This window comes from Eumetopias jubatus, unplaced genomic scaffold, assembly GCF_037043125.1.
Source record: "Eumetopias jubatus isolate StellerSeaLion01/CBP00866 unplaced genomic scaffold, mEumJub1_p1.0 scaffold_10, whole genome shotgun sequence".
Classification (NCBI taxonomy): domain Eukaryota; kingdom Metazoa; phylum Chordata; class Mammalia; order Carnivora; family Otariidae; genus Eumetopias; species Eumetopias jubatus.
This window is the reverse complement of record NW_028274816.1, coordinates 80,975,413-80,991,943: the sequence shown is the minus strand read 5'-3', so window position 1 is coordinate 80,991,943 and position 16,531 is coordinate 80,975,413. Positions and strand designations below refer to the sequence as shown.

Here is a 16,531-nt window from a genome sequence, read left to right as displayed (position 1 = left end):
GGTGCATACCCTGTGCTAACGTGCAGCATGCATGCAGCACCTTGTCTCTGCATCCTGTGTCCTCTGTGTAGACAGAGAGTGTAATTTCCTGGCCTTCGGCTTCTGTCTCATCTTTTGCTGATTTATATACGATGTGAAGTGATTATTTTTGCACATGGTATGTCTCACCTGTGTGGTTGTATATGAATGAATTAACAAAAATGGGATCACTGGATCTTTATGTTTTCAATTTCCTGTTTGATGCCAGTTACTGTCCATAGAGGCTGCACCGGAAGGTACTCCCAGCGGTGTTTCTAGATGCCTCTAGGTCCTTCCAACAGTGGCTACACCCCTTGCTCCCGACTTTGGCAGTCTGGCAGATGGACGGAGGTTTTCTTTCTGTCTCCCATGAGAAGGAGGCTGAACATGAGCTGTGTCCATTTTTTCTCTGTAAACTGTGAGGATTATCTTATGAGGTGATGGTATTTTCTGATGGATTTGGAACTTTATTTTAAAGAAGTCTTGTATTTGTGATAACAGTTGCTGATACTTTTTTTTGAGTTTGTTTTTATCTTTTGACTTTGTTTATGACGTGTTTTTCCTGGCAGACATTTTTCTTTTTTGGTTATGTGTTTGAATGTACCAATCTTCTTTAATGGGTTTTGAGTTGTAAGTAGAAAGGCCTGTCCTATTTGGAGATTTTTTTTCTTAATTGTCCTACAGTATTTTCACTAGATGTAACTTTTATTTTTGAGGCATAATTTATACTCTGTCAGCTCTCCTGGAATGAGGGGCACAGTTCAGTGAGAGCTGACGGTGTGCACACCTGGGTGACCACCTTCATTGAGATACCACAGGCGGGTGGCCCCAGCCCGCCACTGTTGGTCACTGATGCCGTTTGTAGAACGTCGCATAAGTGGAATCAGAAGGGGTGTGCTCTTGCGTCGGGCTTCTGGGCTCAGCACGTTGTGCGTGCAGTGTGTTGTGAGTGGTCTCTATCCCGTGGCTGCTGCAGGGTAAATCTTAGCTCACCTGTTCTAGACGTTTAGGCTGTTTTGAGGTTGTGGCTCTGATGAATAAAGCTGCTCTGAGCTTTTATTTGCAAGTGTTCATGTGGACCTTCAGCTTTATTTCTCCTGGGTAAATACTTACAGGGGGATTTCTGTATATTTAACTTTATAAGGAACTGCCAAACTATTTTTGAACGTGGCTGTACAATTTCACCTCTCACAAGCAGGTGTGCAGGCGTTCCTGCTCCTTCCCATCCTCACCACCTCCGAATACTGTCTTTTTCAGCATGTTTATTGCCGGCTTTCCTGAGTACACACAGCCAATGATAGACCACCTGGTGACCATGAAGATCAACCACTGGGATGGGTAAGTTTTGTGTTTTTGTGCCTGTTTCATTAGTGATGTATTTTATTAGATTATCTGTCACATTAGAATTTTTTTTTTTTCCAGAGGAGAGATTAAATTGAGCTAAGTCTTGAGAGTATATCTTATCATAGGTTTCCTATTTTAAGATGACTTTTGAGAAGTGATAGGAGTTCTAGTCTTCATGGCTGACATGCTGGTTAATGGTCTGTGTCCAGTTTTACCTCTGGAGACCTTAGGTGTGCCAGGTGTGAAACGTTCCTGTGTGGACACTGTCGTGTTGGTGTGTGATGGAGGATGTGAGCAGCCTCCCCCAGCCACTCCCTTGGTGGCCCCTTCCTCTGGCACTGCCCTGCATGGCTGCTCTTGCCGGCGATCTTCTCTGTTGTCTCCTCAAAGCTAGCAGGCTTTGGTGGCTTTTCCTGATGACGGAGTAATCTCAGGGCCTCTGAGCGTTTCACTAGCTCACCGTCCCTTCTGAGGGAGGGCTCCTGTGCGATCCAGAACACAGAGGAGTGTCTGTGCCACCAGTTGCTGTTACCGCTACTGGGAAGACGACACTGCTTGTTGTAGGAGGGCTCGGTGTGGCCGCTGGTGCAGACAGGAGATCTCAAGGGCAGTAAGCGCCTGCAGATGTAAGTAGCTCGATGGGTCATACGTCCAGAACCCCAGCTTTAGGGTGGGTGTCACTTGCAGAGAGTTCTTTCTGATCTGCTGGGGAACGTGTTCCAGCTTCTGCCAGGACCAGTGCCATGGGTGGTGAGGCATCCGGTCTGTCTCCCTCACGTGCAGGAACGCAGGGCTCTCCCCAGGAGCGGGGCGCCTCTGGCAACAGGAGCACCTCTGTGTGCCGCTTGTGTGGGTACGGCCCGCCCGCCAGGAGGCCTCTCTCTTGGTTTCCTTGCCGGGGACCTTCCTGAGAGTTGTGCCAGTTTCTGACACTTGAGGCATAACTGCAAAGATTCTTGTAATTAGGACAAAGATCCCATGCACTGAACCTGTGATAAATTAGTTAATTAGCTATCAGTCAGTAGGGCATTTAAGACCAGAATTATACATGTATTATTACCTGTGGTGTTAGATAAACGCTTGAGCTGTTGAAATCTCCAGCTGATGTCAGAACGCTCACTTCCTTCAGTTCTGGGCCTCTCTTGTTAGGTGCATTTACATTTATAATTTGTGTCTTCCCAGCGGTTTGACCCTTTATCATCATGACATGTCCTTCTCTGTTTCATGTTAGATTTCTTGTCTTAAAGTGATTTGATAAAATTATAGCATAAGGGTCGGCATACTTTCTTTAAAGGGCCAGGCAGTAAATATTTTAGGTCACTGTTCCATATATTTTATTGTTTTTCCTTTACATGACCTTTTAGGATGTAAAAACCATTCTTAGCTTGGGGCCTTACCAAAAGAGGCCCAGATGGAGCCCTTGTAGCAGCTCCTCGCCTACTGCCCTTTGCTCTCAGCCTGTGTGTGTTTTAAAGGGTCTCGCTTTTTATATCCATTCTGACAAAGTCTGCCTTTTGTGTGAGGCCCTTAGTCTGTGCACGTTTAATGTAATCATCAGCATGGTTCACTTTCTGCCTGTCATCTTGCTCTTTGTTTTCTATTTTTTTTCTCATGACTTTTGTTAAGTTAAAAAAGATTCTTTGTGGACATTTTCTTTTTTAGAATAAGCTCTGAAGACCTGCTCCCCCCTGCTCGTGTGCACGCACTCTCTTTCTCTGACAAATAAATAAAATCTTTTTATTTTTTAAAGATTTTTTTAAAAAATTTATTTATTTGAGACCAAGAGATACAGAGAGAGAGAGAGACAGCAGGAGCAGTGGGGAGAGGCAGAGGGAGAGGGAGAAGCAGACTACCTGCTGAGCAGGGAGCCCGATGCGGGACTTGATCCCAGGACCCTGAGATCATGACCTGAGCCGAAGGCAGATGCTTAACCATCTGAGCCACCCAGGCGCTTCTAAATAAAATCTTAAAAAAAAAAAAAAAAAAAAAATTCACAAATGGGACTTTCTAGTTGTCTGGTTAGCACACGGCTTGCTCATGGAAAATGGGGGGCCCCTTGCAGAATTCTTCACAAACACTGTTGTGTAGTGTGCCTTGACTCATACAGGGATTCTGTTTTACCTTAAATAGTATCACTTTTAAGAGGTATTGGTCCATTCTCTTGGGTTTCTTTTTGGAAGTTTTCTGACACCCAAAATAATTTTCGTATCAGGATAAACATAAATTTTTTTTTTGATTATGGGAAAATATACATAATATCTATCATCTTAACCACTTTTTGTGTACGGTTCAGTAGTGTTACGTACATTTGCCTTGTTGTGCACACATTACTACTAGTAATTCATCTCCAGAACTTCTTCATCCTGAAAAACTGAAACTCTGTCCCCATTGAACAGGGACTCGTCCTCCTCACCCCCTCCCTTAGCCCCTGGCACCCATCACCCTACTTTCTGTCCCTAAGAATTCAGTTCTTCCAGGGTCCTGATGTAAGTGGAACGATGCAGTATTTGTCCTTTTGTGACTGGCTGATTTCACCGAGCATAGTCTCCTCAACGTTCATCCGTGTTGTAGCAGGTGACGGGATTTCCTTCCGTTTTAAGGCTGAGTGACACTCCATTGTGTGTACAGACCACATTTTCTTCACCCGTTCGTCTGTTGGTGGACCCTGGGGCTACTTCCATCTCTTGGCTGTTGTGAATATTGCTGCTGTGAATGTAGGTGTGCAAATACCTCTTCAATGCCCCACTTTCAGCTCTTTTGGGTAAATACCCAGAAGTGGAATTACTGGCTCATACGGTAATTCTACTTTTAAAGTTTTGAGGAGCCCCCAGACCCACACTGGTTTTCATAATACAGTCGTACCATCGTACATCCCTTCCCTCCATGTCCTCACCGTTCCTTGACTTCTCTTTTCCCAGGGGTGGCGATCTTACTGGATGTGAGGTGCACCTCGTGGTTTTGATTTGCATTTCCCTGATGATGATTGACGCCGAGCATCTTTTCATGTGTTAGTTGGCTATTTATCTGTCGTCTTTGGAGAAATGTCTCAAGTCCTTTGCCCATTTTTTAATCCAGTTACTTGTTTTTTGTTGTAGAGGTTTTTCATATATTCTTATATTAATCAATTATCAGATACATAATTTGCAAGTATTTTCTCCCATCCTGTAGGTTGCCTTATCACTCTGTTGACTATGTCCTCTGATAAGCAGAATTTAAAAATTTTAATGCAGACTCATTTATCTATTATCAGTTTATCCATTTTTACTTTTGTTGCCTGTGCTTTCGGTGTCATATCCAAGAAGCCATCACCAGATCTAACATCACGAAGCTTTTCTCTTCTCTTTTCTTCTAAGAGTTTTATAGTTTTAGGTCTTCTGTTTAGGTGATAAATATAACGGTTTTAAGTAGAGAAAGTTTATGCTCAAAGTGGCACTAATTGGGAAAGATGCAGGTAAGTATGCTTGTTGGAGTGACCACCCCCTTTGCCTCCTTGGGACTTTTTCCTGCTGAAATAAATGGTTCTCTGCTCTGTGACCCATTAATCACTCATTCTTCAGAAACAGCTTCCTGAATGTTGACCAAATACTTATGGAGGCTCTGGGGGTGCAGTGCTGGGTTTGACTGGTGTTAGTGACCGAGTTGGGCATGGTGGTCGTGGATGTGTGGTTGTTGAGTTTCTTGGTGCCTGAGACATCCTTGCCTCCAAGAACTTGTGGTTTGCTGTCAGAAGTGGACCCCCTAAGCAGGACCTGGGGGCCCAGGAGGGGTGGGACGTGGTCCTGCCTGGTACGGGGGACATCCTGTTTTCATGTTTCTGTGTTCACTCAGTGCTGATGTATTTTGGATGTTTAATCGTCAAAATACAGATAGCCCTCTTTTGCATGTTTGTTTCCACCCTAATGTTTTTATCCTGTTTCTGTGTTGTCCTGTTGTCATCATCCAAAGCATTGTTGTTACAGTGATGACTGGTCTCCACCGCTGTGCCCTCCTGGTGTCTAGTGCCTGGCGGGTAGGGTGAGGTTGGGGAAGCTGGGTCTGGTCAGAGGCCATCTGGCCCCAGCGGGCTCAGGAGGGCCCCAGGCCCTCACTCACCAGCCCTGGGGGCTTCCTTCTGTCGTTTGATGTATTGAGAACATGTCTGATGTGCTTTCATTGGAAGTATCTGTACTGATGTGATTTGTGCCTTAGCCATACGACATTCCTCCTGTGCAACCCTTGTGGTCGTCACAGTGAGGGGTTCACATGGCTCTGCCCAGTATGCCCGTCTTCTGAATCCCTTGGGGTGTGGGAGGTTGGAGACACACTGCCACGTGGCACCCAGAGAGGGAGGCTGTGCCCCATGCAGGCCTGGCTCAGGCCCTCCGTTTGGTCAGTTTGCTTGTCCTTGTGTGTTACAATCACAGGTGCTTATTTGTTTGTTCATTTCTGTTAGTTTTTATTGGTGGTTTTGAGTCAGTGGGCAGTTGACACTCCTGTGTTCTGTCTGTCCTCTCTCTTCATGAGTGGAATAAAGTTCGAGTCATCAGAAGGAAGGAACTGACAGTTGTCTTCATCCCTCCCCCAGGGTCATCAGGGAGCTGTCTGCGAAGGCTCTGCATAACCTGGCCCAGCGAGCTCCCGAGCACAGCGCCACTCACGGTGGGTGTGTTCCGCCGTCCTGCTGGCAACACACGCACCCACGCGTGCACCTGCGTATCCGCCACGCACACAGCAAGGGCGAGGACAGGCCGCTGCACTGGGGTGCAGGCCTGGAGGGCTGAGTGATGTTGTGTTCCTCTCTCGCTGAAAAGCATGTGAATGAAGAGCTGGTCTGCGCTTGGTCAGGGGACAGAACACAGCCAGATGCCATGAACGTTGTGGTGTGTGTGCCCTGGGTGCAGGCGCCGATTACCGCAGGGAGCTGATGGCTTCTGTTGTGTGTCTCGTGTATTTCAGAAGTAGCTTTTTTTTTTTTTAAATGAAGTAATTCACAATCTAATAAATTAAAAAATGAGCTTCTTTCTGGCAGCTCCTGGCTGTGGGAATAGGAGAGGAGAACTGCCAGGTCCAAAGGGACCACACCCATTACCATTAAGGAAAGAACCCATACTCCAGAATAAACAAACATCTGATTTCAATATAGGGAACCATACTCAAATTTCTTTAAATTATGCTTATTCTCACTGACTTTTAGAGGGTAACTAGTGGTCACATTGTGACCAAATGAAGTCACCGATTTTACTTAATGTGTGCCTCTCACACATTCTGGGCCATTAGTTCCTAAAGGCCTTCAGCTTCATGGTCTGTTTGTGAAATGCGATGTCAGGAGTCTCTTATTTACCTATAATTGATAATCGTCATGGCCTGAATGAAGGGGCGCTCCACCTTGCCCTTTTTTTTCCGGTCGGAGAGCATTAACAGGATGAGGGATTTCCCCAGTTCTTGTACACTGACCGCTGCGAGCTGCCATGTTTGAGCGCCTGTGTGGCCTCTGGCTTGGACGCCGTTTGCTTCTACAACCCCTGCAGCACTGCATTTGTGTGTTCAGGGAAGTGGAAGCACAGAGGGATGTGATTTCCCAGGTTGGTGGGGCAGAGCTGGTGTGGACATGGCTCCTCGTCTGCACTCCACCAGCCCGCAAGGGTTTTGTCACTTTGCTTTCTGTCCCCAGAGCACCAAAGTCGTAGAAGTTTCCTTTGCTCTGAGCAGGGGCAGCAGGCTCCCACACTGAGGTGCATCACGCACAACTGCAAGGTCCTGCCGCTCGGCCTCCATCCTGCTCTGTGCTCAAGGCAGAGCCTCTGCCAGCCATTCAGCCACAGCAGAGACCCAATTCTCTCTCTTCACTTTGTGTCCCTCCCCTGTGTCTTGGGGACCTGGGGATTGGGAAGCTCCCCTCCCCCATTTTGCTCACTTCTCTGGGTGCCGAGGAGGGTTTGGCCTGTTGACTTGGGTTAAGTCCCAGGTGTTGCGCTCATGGCCCTTACAGAGGTCACGTTTCACGGGTATGTCTCCCCTTTGGATTCTGAGTCTGTGAGTCTGACACATTGTCCTCTGTGCACTCACTGATGTGTCGTCTGGCCCCTGTCCTTTGCAGTTCTCCCACGTCTGCTGTCGATGACACAGAGTCTGGACCTGCACACGCGGCACGGAGCTGTGCTTGCCTGTGCGGAGGTCGCCCGCGGCCTGTACAGACTCGCGGTACAAGAGAGCAGGTAGGAGAAGCACCACAGAAGAACCACTGCAGTCGCGAGCTGGGGACCCCCGTCCACCTTCCTGTTCGTTTACTTGGGACGGCGTCACTGGGTCGTCAGATTCCCGTGTTTTATTTGACGAAGTTTTTCAGTGTTTTCTCTCCTCTCACGAGCCGTGTCTGTTGATGGACTGCCACCTCTCCAGTGGGAGCCTGCGAGTTCCTGGCCAGCTGGGGCCACTGATGGCCTTAGGTGTCGAGTGGCTGTTTTCTTACGTTCCCTTGTCTTTCTGGGTATCGAGTTAGGTTATAAAAGCAAGACATGTTTTCAAAGAGGATAGTGAGTGGGCTGTACACTCAATATTCCTCGCTCGTTATTACTTTTCATAATTTAGAATACCAGAGAATATAAATGGTAACGTTTCCACTGAGAACTTTTCTAGCCGGCAGAGCTCTAACGTGGCGGGGGAGCACACGGACATTCGGAGCAGCTCCATGTTTTGTACGTTTGTAGGGCTACCATTGGGGTTTCTACTTCTCTTTCCAACCGACTTTTCCACAAAAGGAAAAGCTCACAACACACCACAGTGTTTGCAACCTGGATTTTGGATTGCAGTTTGAGGAACACTGTGTTTTAATCCCATCAGATTACTCCGGATGATTCCTTGGGGGCCATGTGAGGCAGGGTTCTGGTGACAAGCCCAGGAGCTTTGGTCTGGTTCACCCCCTTGCGCCCCATGGCCTCGATGTACACTGCCGTGCAACTTTAATGACATCCACATGGGGGTGAGATGGCACCTGTGGGCCAGGCCGAGGACTTGGTGTTGATGGCAGTGCTCTCTGTGATTGAGCAGAGACCAGGTGACAGCCAGAGTCCTGCCCAGTACAGTGGCATGGGATGCACCAGGGCATGACAACCTGGGAAGCATCCACCGGGGCAGGTCAAAGAGACCAGCACCTGGGGTTTTCTTGGGGGCTGGGATATGGGTAGTCTCTGCCTGGACCCACATCCCAGACTCCCAGAAGGAAAACAGATTTCAGCATAAGGCACCTGGTTTGTACCAACAGTCTAGGCACAGAGAACCCTCATTCACAGTTAGGGAAGGGTGGGAAGCCTCCCGAGATCCAGGTTCTTGGATGCAGGCTGAGGGCCAGCTGTGCCTTGGCGGCAGTGAGGCCACTGTGTGAGCTCTCATCTGGTCACAAGGCCCTCAGCTCAGCAGCGGGGGGGAGGGGGAGTCTTGTCTCTTTCGTCAGACAGTCATATTGGCTGCTCTGTGGCCCTGGGGGTCCCGGCTCTCCAGCAGGGCTCTTTCTTTCTCCATCCCAGGGCTGTATCCATTGTCAGCAAGCTGCTGCACGGGTCACGGCTTTATGGGAAGGTCCATACACCTCCCTCTTTGAGTAGATGCTGCTTTTAGGGGATTACCCTCTACAGGTGTTTGGGGAAGCTGGTTGGGCACCTGAACAAAGTGCAGACCTTTCTGAGCCCCAGGCCCCCTTAGTGCTTGCTGTCCTCAGAATCTCAGCTGTTGTGTTTGAACCCATGCAGGCCCGTCGCAGACTACCTGGATGAAGCGGCAGTGCAGGGCCTGAAGCAGATTCACCAGCAGGTTTGTGTGCGGCCCCCGGGAGGGTCCCATTCTCCAGGTCTCCTGGTGCCTGGAATTGTCCTCTGCCCTTACAAGCTCTCTCCCGCCTCCTCAGCCCTCCCTGATCGAAGCCCCAGAGTCTGATGACAGGCCAGGCCCTGCTGAGATCAGTCCTGGGGCCCATCTCTCAGAAGCAGGTCTCCTCTTTGGCCTCACTGGTGGCTCGTCTGGGGTGGGAGGTGCACGCGCTCTCCTCCTGCCACCGATCGGGCCCCGTGCAGTGACACGGTCTCTTCTGTGCTGCCCGGCCACACTTGTTCCCTGGGAGCTCAGCGCCTCGGCCACGTTCCACGCCTCTGTCATGGACGTGGCCTGTTCTGTGGAGGCGGCACATAGAATGAGTATGATGGCTCTGACTCTCACCTGTGCCTCCACGGTGGGACTGCCATCTGAAATTACACCCAGATTCTGTGTTTGTACATCTCAGGGTTGGGGGGGAAGTGTGTCCATTTTTTGGGTTTTTGAGATTTTCCAAAGCTCTGCGATTCAGAAGAAGTGAAGTGTGAATTACAGGCCTAATGTTACCAGATAACATCAAAGTCACTCATGAGGACTTAGATGGGTTGAATATTTGTTGTTCCGAATAGAGTTCTATATTCTTTAAGATTTATCTCTGTAGGTATAACACCATTTTGATAGCAGATCCTCATCCTGCGTATGCTACTGACTTTATGATTTTGGCAAATTCCTTCAGTGGGGTGTGGGAGTGCTGTGCGGTAGTGTGCATGAGGGTGGTGCTGAGAGGGGTGTAGCATGGAGACTCAGCAGCCAGGTGGGGCATCCCCAAGCTAGGGGTCCTTGTGGAGTTCAGGAAGCAGCAGAGTCTGCCCCCCTTGAGTTTCTGTGGGACAGAAAGAAGGCATTGGCCAAGCTCAGTGCCATCCTGGGGAGAGGGGTGCTGGTGGTCCCGGCTGCCCAAGAGGCTGTCTGGGGACCTTGGAACCAGGACACAGGTCAGTCCTGGCTCCCCGCTCTGTGCCTTGGTTTCCCCTTCCCAATGGGGGCACTAGAAAGCAGGCTGTCGTGAGGTGCTTGCTGGGAGTAGAGTGGGCTCCGTCATGAGGACCCCGCTGTCAGCTCTCTGAGGACGCCCAGCCTGAGAAACGCTTGTTCCTGCTGTGTCCCCATCACTCCTGTCCGTGCTCAGTAATGTTCTGTATCTATTGTGTGGTTTTAAAATATCAATTAATTTAAATAACTGACTTTCACTTTTTCATTTTAGCTTTATGATCGTCACTTATACAGGTAAGCTTCACAAACCCCACGTTCTTGTTTTGTGTCTTAAAGAAAAAACACTCTGTCAGTGAAGATTGGGCTGGGCTGTTAGGGCTTCTGTCCAGGCACCCCCATGGATACCTGGCTTGTGTTACTTTCTTTGAAGGGGCATCACAGTCAGAAGATGTGAAGGTCGAACTAGCCTCGTTGGTGTTTTTAAGCTTTATGGAGGTTTCCGTGTCCTGTAATAAAGTTTGCTTGTGTAAGCGTGTGGTCCGATGGGTGCTGGTCATTGCAGATGGCCGTGTGGATGCAGCCGCCATGCCGAACAGCTGGTGTCACCTGACGCTTTCCTCCTGCCCTTTGCAGCCGTCCCCAGCCCAGCCCCGAGGGCCCCATCTGAGCTCTTTCTCTGTAGTGCTGCCCCTTGTGAACTTCATGCAGATGGAGTCCCACTGGGACGTCCTTGTGGTCTGGCTGCTTTCGCTTAGCGTGAGGTTTCAGAGGCTCACCCCGGTTGTGGTGTGCACCACGGTGTTGTCTTTGTGTCACCGTGTGCTTGGTGTGTTTATCTGCCCACGAGGTTTGGGTGGGGGTTGGGTTGTTCCAGCTTTTGGCTACGTGGGGTACTTGTGCTGTGAACATTGGTGGGTCAAGTCCTGGTCTGGATGTGTGTTTCCACTTTTCTTGGGTAAATCCCTGGGGGAGGTGGTGGTGGTATATTTTTAAGGCCCCGTCAGACTTGTCCGAAGGGCTGCGCCCCTTTGCTTCCACCAGCAGTGTTTGGGAGCGTTCTCTGTCCTCATCACACATGGTGGGCAGTCTTCACTGGGAGCCGCCCCTGTGGGTGTGCAGAGGCCGCGGGCACGGCCTGGAGGTGCATCTCCCTGCATCTCCCAGTGAGCTTGGCATCTTCTCCTGTGTAACTGGCCACCTTCTGTCTCCTTTCGTAAAGTGACTGTTCAGATCTTTTGCTTATTAAAAAAATTTCATGGTCTGTTTTCTCACTGAGCTGTCAGCACTCCATGTGTTCTAGATGTGAGCTCTTTATAGATGTGATCGCCCAGAATTTTCTCCCAGTCTGGGGCTTACCTTTTCATTTTTCTTTGTGGCTTTCTAATGTAACTGTTCAGGGTAGGGAATGTGGCCTGTTCTCTGTTGTTCTTGACGTGTTCACCTTTTCGTCTCTTCCTGAAAGCGCGTGGCCTGCTCTTACCCCTGGCCAGGGTCTCAGACCTACTCAGGTCACCTGAGTAGTTCTGAAAGAAGTTCCTCAGCAGGAGAAGCCCTGGAAGGGGGCCGAGAGGCAGTGGTCCCGGCCTGAGCCCCTGGTCAGGGGCTAGCTAGCGTTGCTCTCTGCTGCTTTGGCAGCTGGTCTAAGTTCATTTAAAGCTGGTCTTCTGCGCTCCTGTCCTATTTCAGAATCCCTTTTTCTGGACAGCTCTGTTGATGGCTCGGTGGTACAGACGGCCTCTCTTAACGGCTGTCCCCCCACGGACAGACCTGTACTTGAGCCAGTGTGTAGGGGGGGCTCATTCGCATCCCTTGAGCACTTGTGGGACGTGGCTGGGCCTGTGTCCGGACCTTCCGTGGCTCCACAGGCCCCATGGTTGGTGCAGAGATGTGTCTGAGGTCTTGGGATGCTTCCACAGTGTTGTCCCCTTCAACTGTCCTTCCACTCTGGTTGGGGCAGGATGTTTGTGTTTCCCTGCAGACGATGCGCACCTCCTGAGCGACTCACAGGGGTGCTGCTTTCTTCCCCAGTGTGAGTTAATGGACACTTCACCAGAAGTACCTGGTGGAGCTGAGTGTGCACACGGACAGCAGCTGCACAGCATGGCACGGTCCCAGGGAGGGAGGGTGGCGTGGCTGTGCTTTCTGGCATGGATGTGACTGCTCCCGCCGCACGCTTTCCTTGATGGCTGGTGAGGAGGGGTCAGCACCTGGGGAGCTCCCCTTGGGCTCTCGACTGTTCCGCTGACACCATCCACACTGGCTTTCCACCTGTTCTGACAGCAAAGAGGAGCAGCTCCGCCTAAAGTAGAGAGCATGCTCATTTCTTTCTGGTGAAATGCTTCAGCCCCCTGGACTGATAAACTGTGGTCCGGAGTGGGCAGAGAGCCTCAGGCAGACCCACCAGGACGAGGGAATGCCCTAGTGTGTGTAGCTTTGTCTGATAGCCGATGGCTTATGGTGGTGTCCATTAGCATTTTACAGATTCTAAATACATCTGTGCTGCTTTTGAATTTGGTTTAAATTTCTCCTGGACTCAGTGGGCAGGTGGCCCCTGGGCTTGGCTCCCCACCCCGAGCCTGGGAGCGCCCTTGACTTGTCTGCTTCCCTCCCGCGCCAGACTCTGTTCTCCATGTCGGGAGCCTTCCTTTCCTAGAGGTCATCCAGTTTCTGAATCGCTTAGCACAGAAGGGAGACAGTCCTGTTACTCTGCACCAGGAGCTGCAGTCTCATAAACAGACTTCTGTCTTCTCGTGGAGTGCGCTTATGTTCACATCTGCCACTTTGCTGTGCTCAGTGTACGGTATTAGGTGTCCAGAACGGGCTGTGTTTCTTGTCTAGCGGACGTTAATGGATTGCTTCCTCGGGCTGGATGGTGGTGACTTCCCGGTGTCCCTTGTTCTTAGAGAGTAAGAGTTGAGCAGTATTTGGGATCTGTGCCGTGTGACTGTACAGTGCGGTTCATGCCATAAGGATTATCGTGCCCAGGAATACCTGAGAATCAGAATGACTTCATCTGGAGGATGGTCACGGCACATCTTCCATTTCTTTACAGAAAGGCAGTGATTACCAGCAGGAAGAAGTGCGGCTGAGCAGCATCTCACTGTTCGGAGTCCGAAGTTACATCTGTCACTTAGTGAGGATATTTTATGTTGTGATGTATAAGAAAGATTTTAACTCTGAATGTCTTCATTAATTTTCAGGGGTCTCGGAGGAGAACTCATGAGACAAGCAGGTAGGTCTGAGCCATGGGCTTGTACGTGACAAAGTCCTAAGGGCCTTTGCTTCCCTGTCTCCAGTGCTGCATGGTCTTCGTGGTCCTCTGGGCCAGAAGTGTGCCGTGGCACACGTAGCTCCTGCGACCGAGGGCCCGCCTCCCGCCTCCACTCCTGCGTGTTCTGATGTATTTTGGCAGCCACAGGGTCGGCAGCTGGGCTAGGGTGGGCGAACGGAGGTGTGATTTGTCTTTCACGAAGGGATGTCACCATCTTTCCCTCCTCAGTGCACTGTGTATGTAACTGTACAGCAAAGGGTAGATTTCAGATTTTAGTTGAATGTCCACAGGGAACTCAGACGATGCCTAGCTTTCCTGGAGCCTTCCCAGCTAAATCCACGGGAAACCCCAGCACTCCTCCACTTGTCTGGGGGTCGTTTGTCAGGCGCCTGTCTGTGCGCAGGAGGGCAGGCCTGGATGCAGGGGAGCCCCTCACCGGGGAGTGGAGAAGTCAGGGAGGGCCTGTAGGCTCAGAGGGCAGGCCTCTGGTGCAGTGACCATAGGGTGGGGACTGGTAAGCACATGGCTGGGGCTGGGCTGGTGGGGGAGGGGCGGGCACTGCCAGTCCTACGTCCCTCCCAGGCTCCCTGAGCGCTCTGTGCAGTCCCCCAGCCTGACCTCTGGACCAGACCCTTCAGTATGCGTGCTTGGTAGTTCCTTTTCTTCCTGGAGCTCTTGTCCCTTTGCTTCTGGAATAATCCACTGCACTGGTTCTCACTGTTCCTTCTGTGTCCTTCCTCCCATTGTGCCCTGCCCCACCCAGTTGGCGCCCTGGACCCCTCCTCGGCCACAGGGCTGTCTATGCCTGCCAGCAGCCAGCTAGCCCAGGAAGAGGGTTGCAGCATATGCCTTGCTGCTCTCATTTGCCCCAGATCCTCGTCTTCACAAAGAACTGCTAGCTTCCTACTTCTGCTTCAGTCCTCAGTTGGGATTCTCAGTTGTTGTTTTTTTTTTAAGAATTTATTTACTTGACAGACCCAGCGAGAGCGGGAACAGAAGCAGGGGGAGTGGGAGAGGGAGAAGCAGCCCTCCCACGGAGCAGGGAGCCCGATGTGGGACTCGATCCCAGGACCCTGGGATCACAACCTGAGCCAAAGGCAGATGCCCAGAGACTGAGCCCCCCAGCGCCCCAAGAGTCTCTGTTTTATTAAGGAGCAGTGACCATGTGCAAACCTTTGAGTGGCTGCAGAGGGTCTTGCCGAGCTTCCCGTACTCCCTGTAGTCCGACCTCAGAGCTGGTCTGCGGGCCTCCAACCCGCCGAGCTGTGCATAGCGTCTGTGCTGCTCTGACCTCCGCGTGCAGCCCCGGACGGCAGTGGGGCCTTCGTGCAGGACTGGTGTGCATCCCTCTGTCACAGAGCAGCCTGGGTGCTGGGCTCCTGGCGGACGAGGTGGTCCCTTGGGCCATGAGCAGGAAGTGTGTGGGGTATGGCCTGGGCGGGCAGGCGTAGGGGGCCCTGAGGAGCAAAGGGTACAGTGAGGGGGTGTGGGCAGGACCTTGGGCCACAGCTGGTCACAGCAGAGGTCTCAGATCACAGTGGTGTGGTGGCCTGGCAGGGAGCTGTGCCCCCAGGATTGCTCTGCATCTGAGACCATACAGGACAGCACTTGCCCGGCCTGCAAGCGGGAAGAAGTCAGGGGCTCCTGGGGTCTGTTTAAAAAGCAACATCATCAACACGCGAGTCCATGCCCCGTTCCTCTGCAGCTTGGCTGTGCTCAGAGGCACAGGCGACCTCAGCAGGGCCGCATGGCCTGAGGGGCGGTGTGCACACACCCACACCTGTGTAGCATGCAGGTGAGGAGCAGCATAACGGCGAGAGGCTGTAGCCAAGAAAACCAGAGTGCGCCATAGCCGCACACTGTGTCGGTGCTGGTCCTTGAGAAAGAAGAACGAAGCCACTCGCTGAGGAAACACATCAGGGGAGCAGCGAAGGGCAAAGTCGATGCTGGGGTGTGGAGGGAGGGATTCAGGCAGTGGCAGCAGGAGAGCTGAACAGAGCTTGCAGATCTGAGTCTGTTGTAAAAGTGGCGCCCAGACTCTCAACCCTAGATGAGGCTGGCGGGGTCCCCTCAGATCCCCAGTGGTTTGTTACAAGGCTCAGGTTTCCCTCAGGCTTCTTCCAAGTAAGTTGTTTTATTTTCAGTGATTCTCTTTACGGATGCAAGGAAGGAAGCACAGGCGTGTCGTAGACTGTTCCACATGGTGCCGGGAAGGGAGCCTGACTTGAGTTTCTAAGTCCGTTGCTAATGAAGATGGTCTGTCTCGAGTACCTGGAGGGCTGTGTCCTCACTGACTCCAGTTGCCCTGAGGGGCCTCACCTGCCTTACACACGGGCTGCTGGTGACCAAGTTCCTGAAGCGCTGAGTGAGCGCGCTTGGCGTGCGCCACCAAACGGTCGTGCACAGGGAGAAGGCCTGCGACCCTGCAGCCCTTGGCTGATGGCAGAGTCTGCGCCGACCCCTTGGACTTCTGTCCTGTCCGTGCCTCCCGCCTGGCCTGTAGAAGCTTCTCTCCGTTCCCATGAGTTCGACTGATGTCACTGGAGAGTAAACTCCAGACACGAGAACTGGTTTCTGTGAGCTGACAGCTGGAACTGCTGAGGGGCTGCCATTTGGCCAAGATAAGCGTGTGGCCCTTGGATGAGGACTTGGTCACTGCCCTCGGGTGCAGAGCCATTCAGACTCCCCTGCACGCCGTTCACAGCTCGTGATCTGCAGACTGTTCCTGGATTTTGTGGCTTGTGTAGGGTGGGTGCAGGCTCTCCAGCTCGCAGCCAGAGCAACGCTGTCCGGCCTACAGGGTGGGCCCCTGGAGGCGTGGTCCCCGTTGACCACGGGGTCTCCTGCTGCGCCGTTGCCTGTGTATTAGGATTCCATCAAGGTAGCTCTTCTCTCCTTGAAGAGTTATGCCTTGTGAAGTTGGGATCCTGTTGTGTATACTACGCCTTGCTGATAAGTGATCGCAGCTTCCCGTGCCAGTGGGTGAGCTGCTTCAGCTTTATCACGGCAGCTGCTGGACGCACACCCGGGCACTGTCAGACGTATGTCGCCCACCATCACAGATCTATGTCAGCAGCTTAGGAGAAATGGCTTCTCAAGACAGGAAATGACCGGCAGAAGGAA

General features: G+C 51.5%; 1 protein-coding gene across 3 annotated transcripts in view; it reads left to right on the top strand.

The window, feature by feature from the left end:
* TBCD (tubulin folding cofactor D) overlaps positions 1–16,531 on the top strand; it is a 160,919-nt gene that overhangs the window by 113,207 nt on the left and 31,181 nt on the right. For all 3 annotated transcript variants that reach the window (XM_028112398.2, XM_028112396.2, XM_028112397.2), the window contains 6 exons: positions 1,276–1,356; positions 5,927–6,000; positions 7,439–7,556; positions 9,087–9,147; positions 10,409–10,431; positions 13,338–13,369. In XM_028112398.2, the coding sequence (XP_027968199.1) occupies positions 1,276–1,356; positions 5,927–6,000; positions 7,439–7,556; positions 9,087–9,147; positions 10,409–10,431; positions 13,338–13,369 (389 nt within the window). The remainder of the gene's footprint in view (positions 1–1,275; positions 1,357–5,926; positions 6,001–7,438; positions 7,557–9,086; positions 9,148–10,408; positions 10,432–13,337; positions 13,370–16,531) is intronic.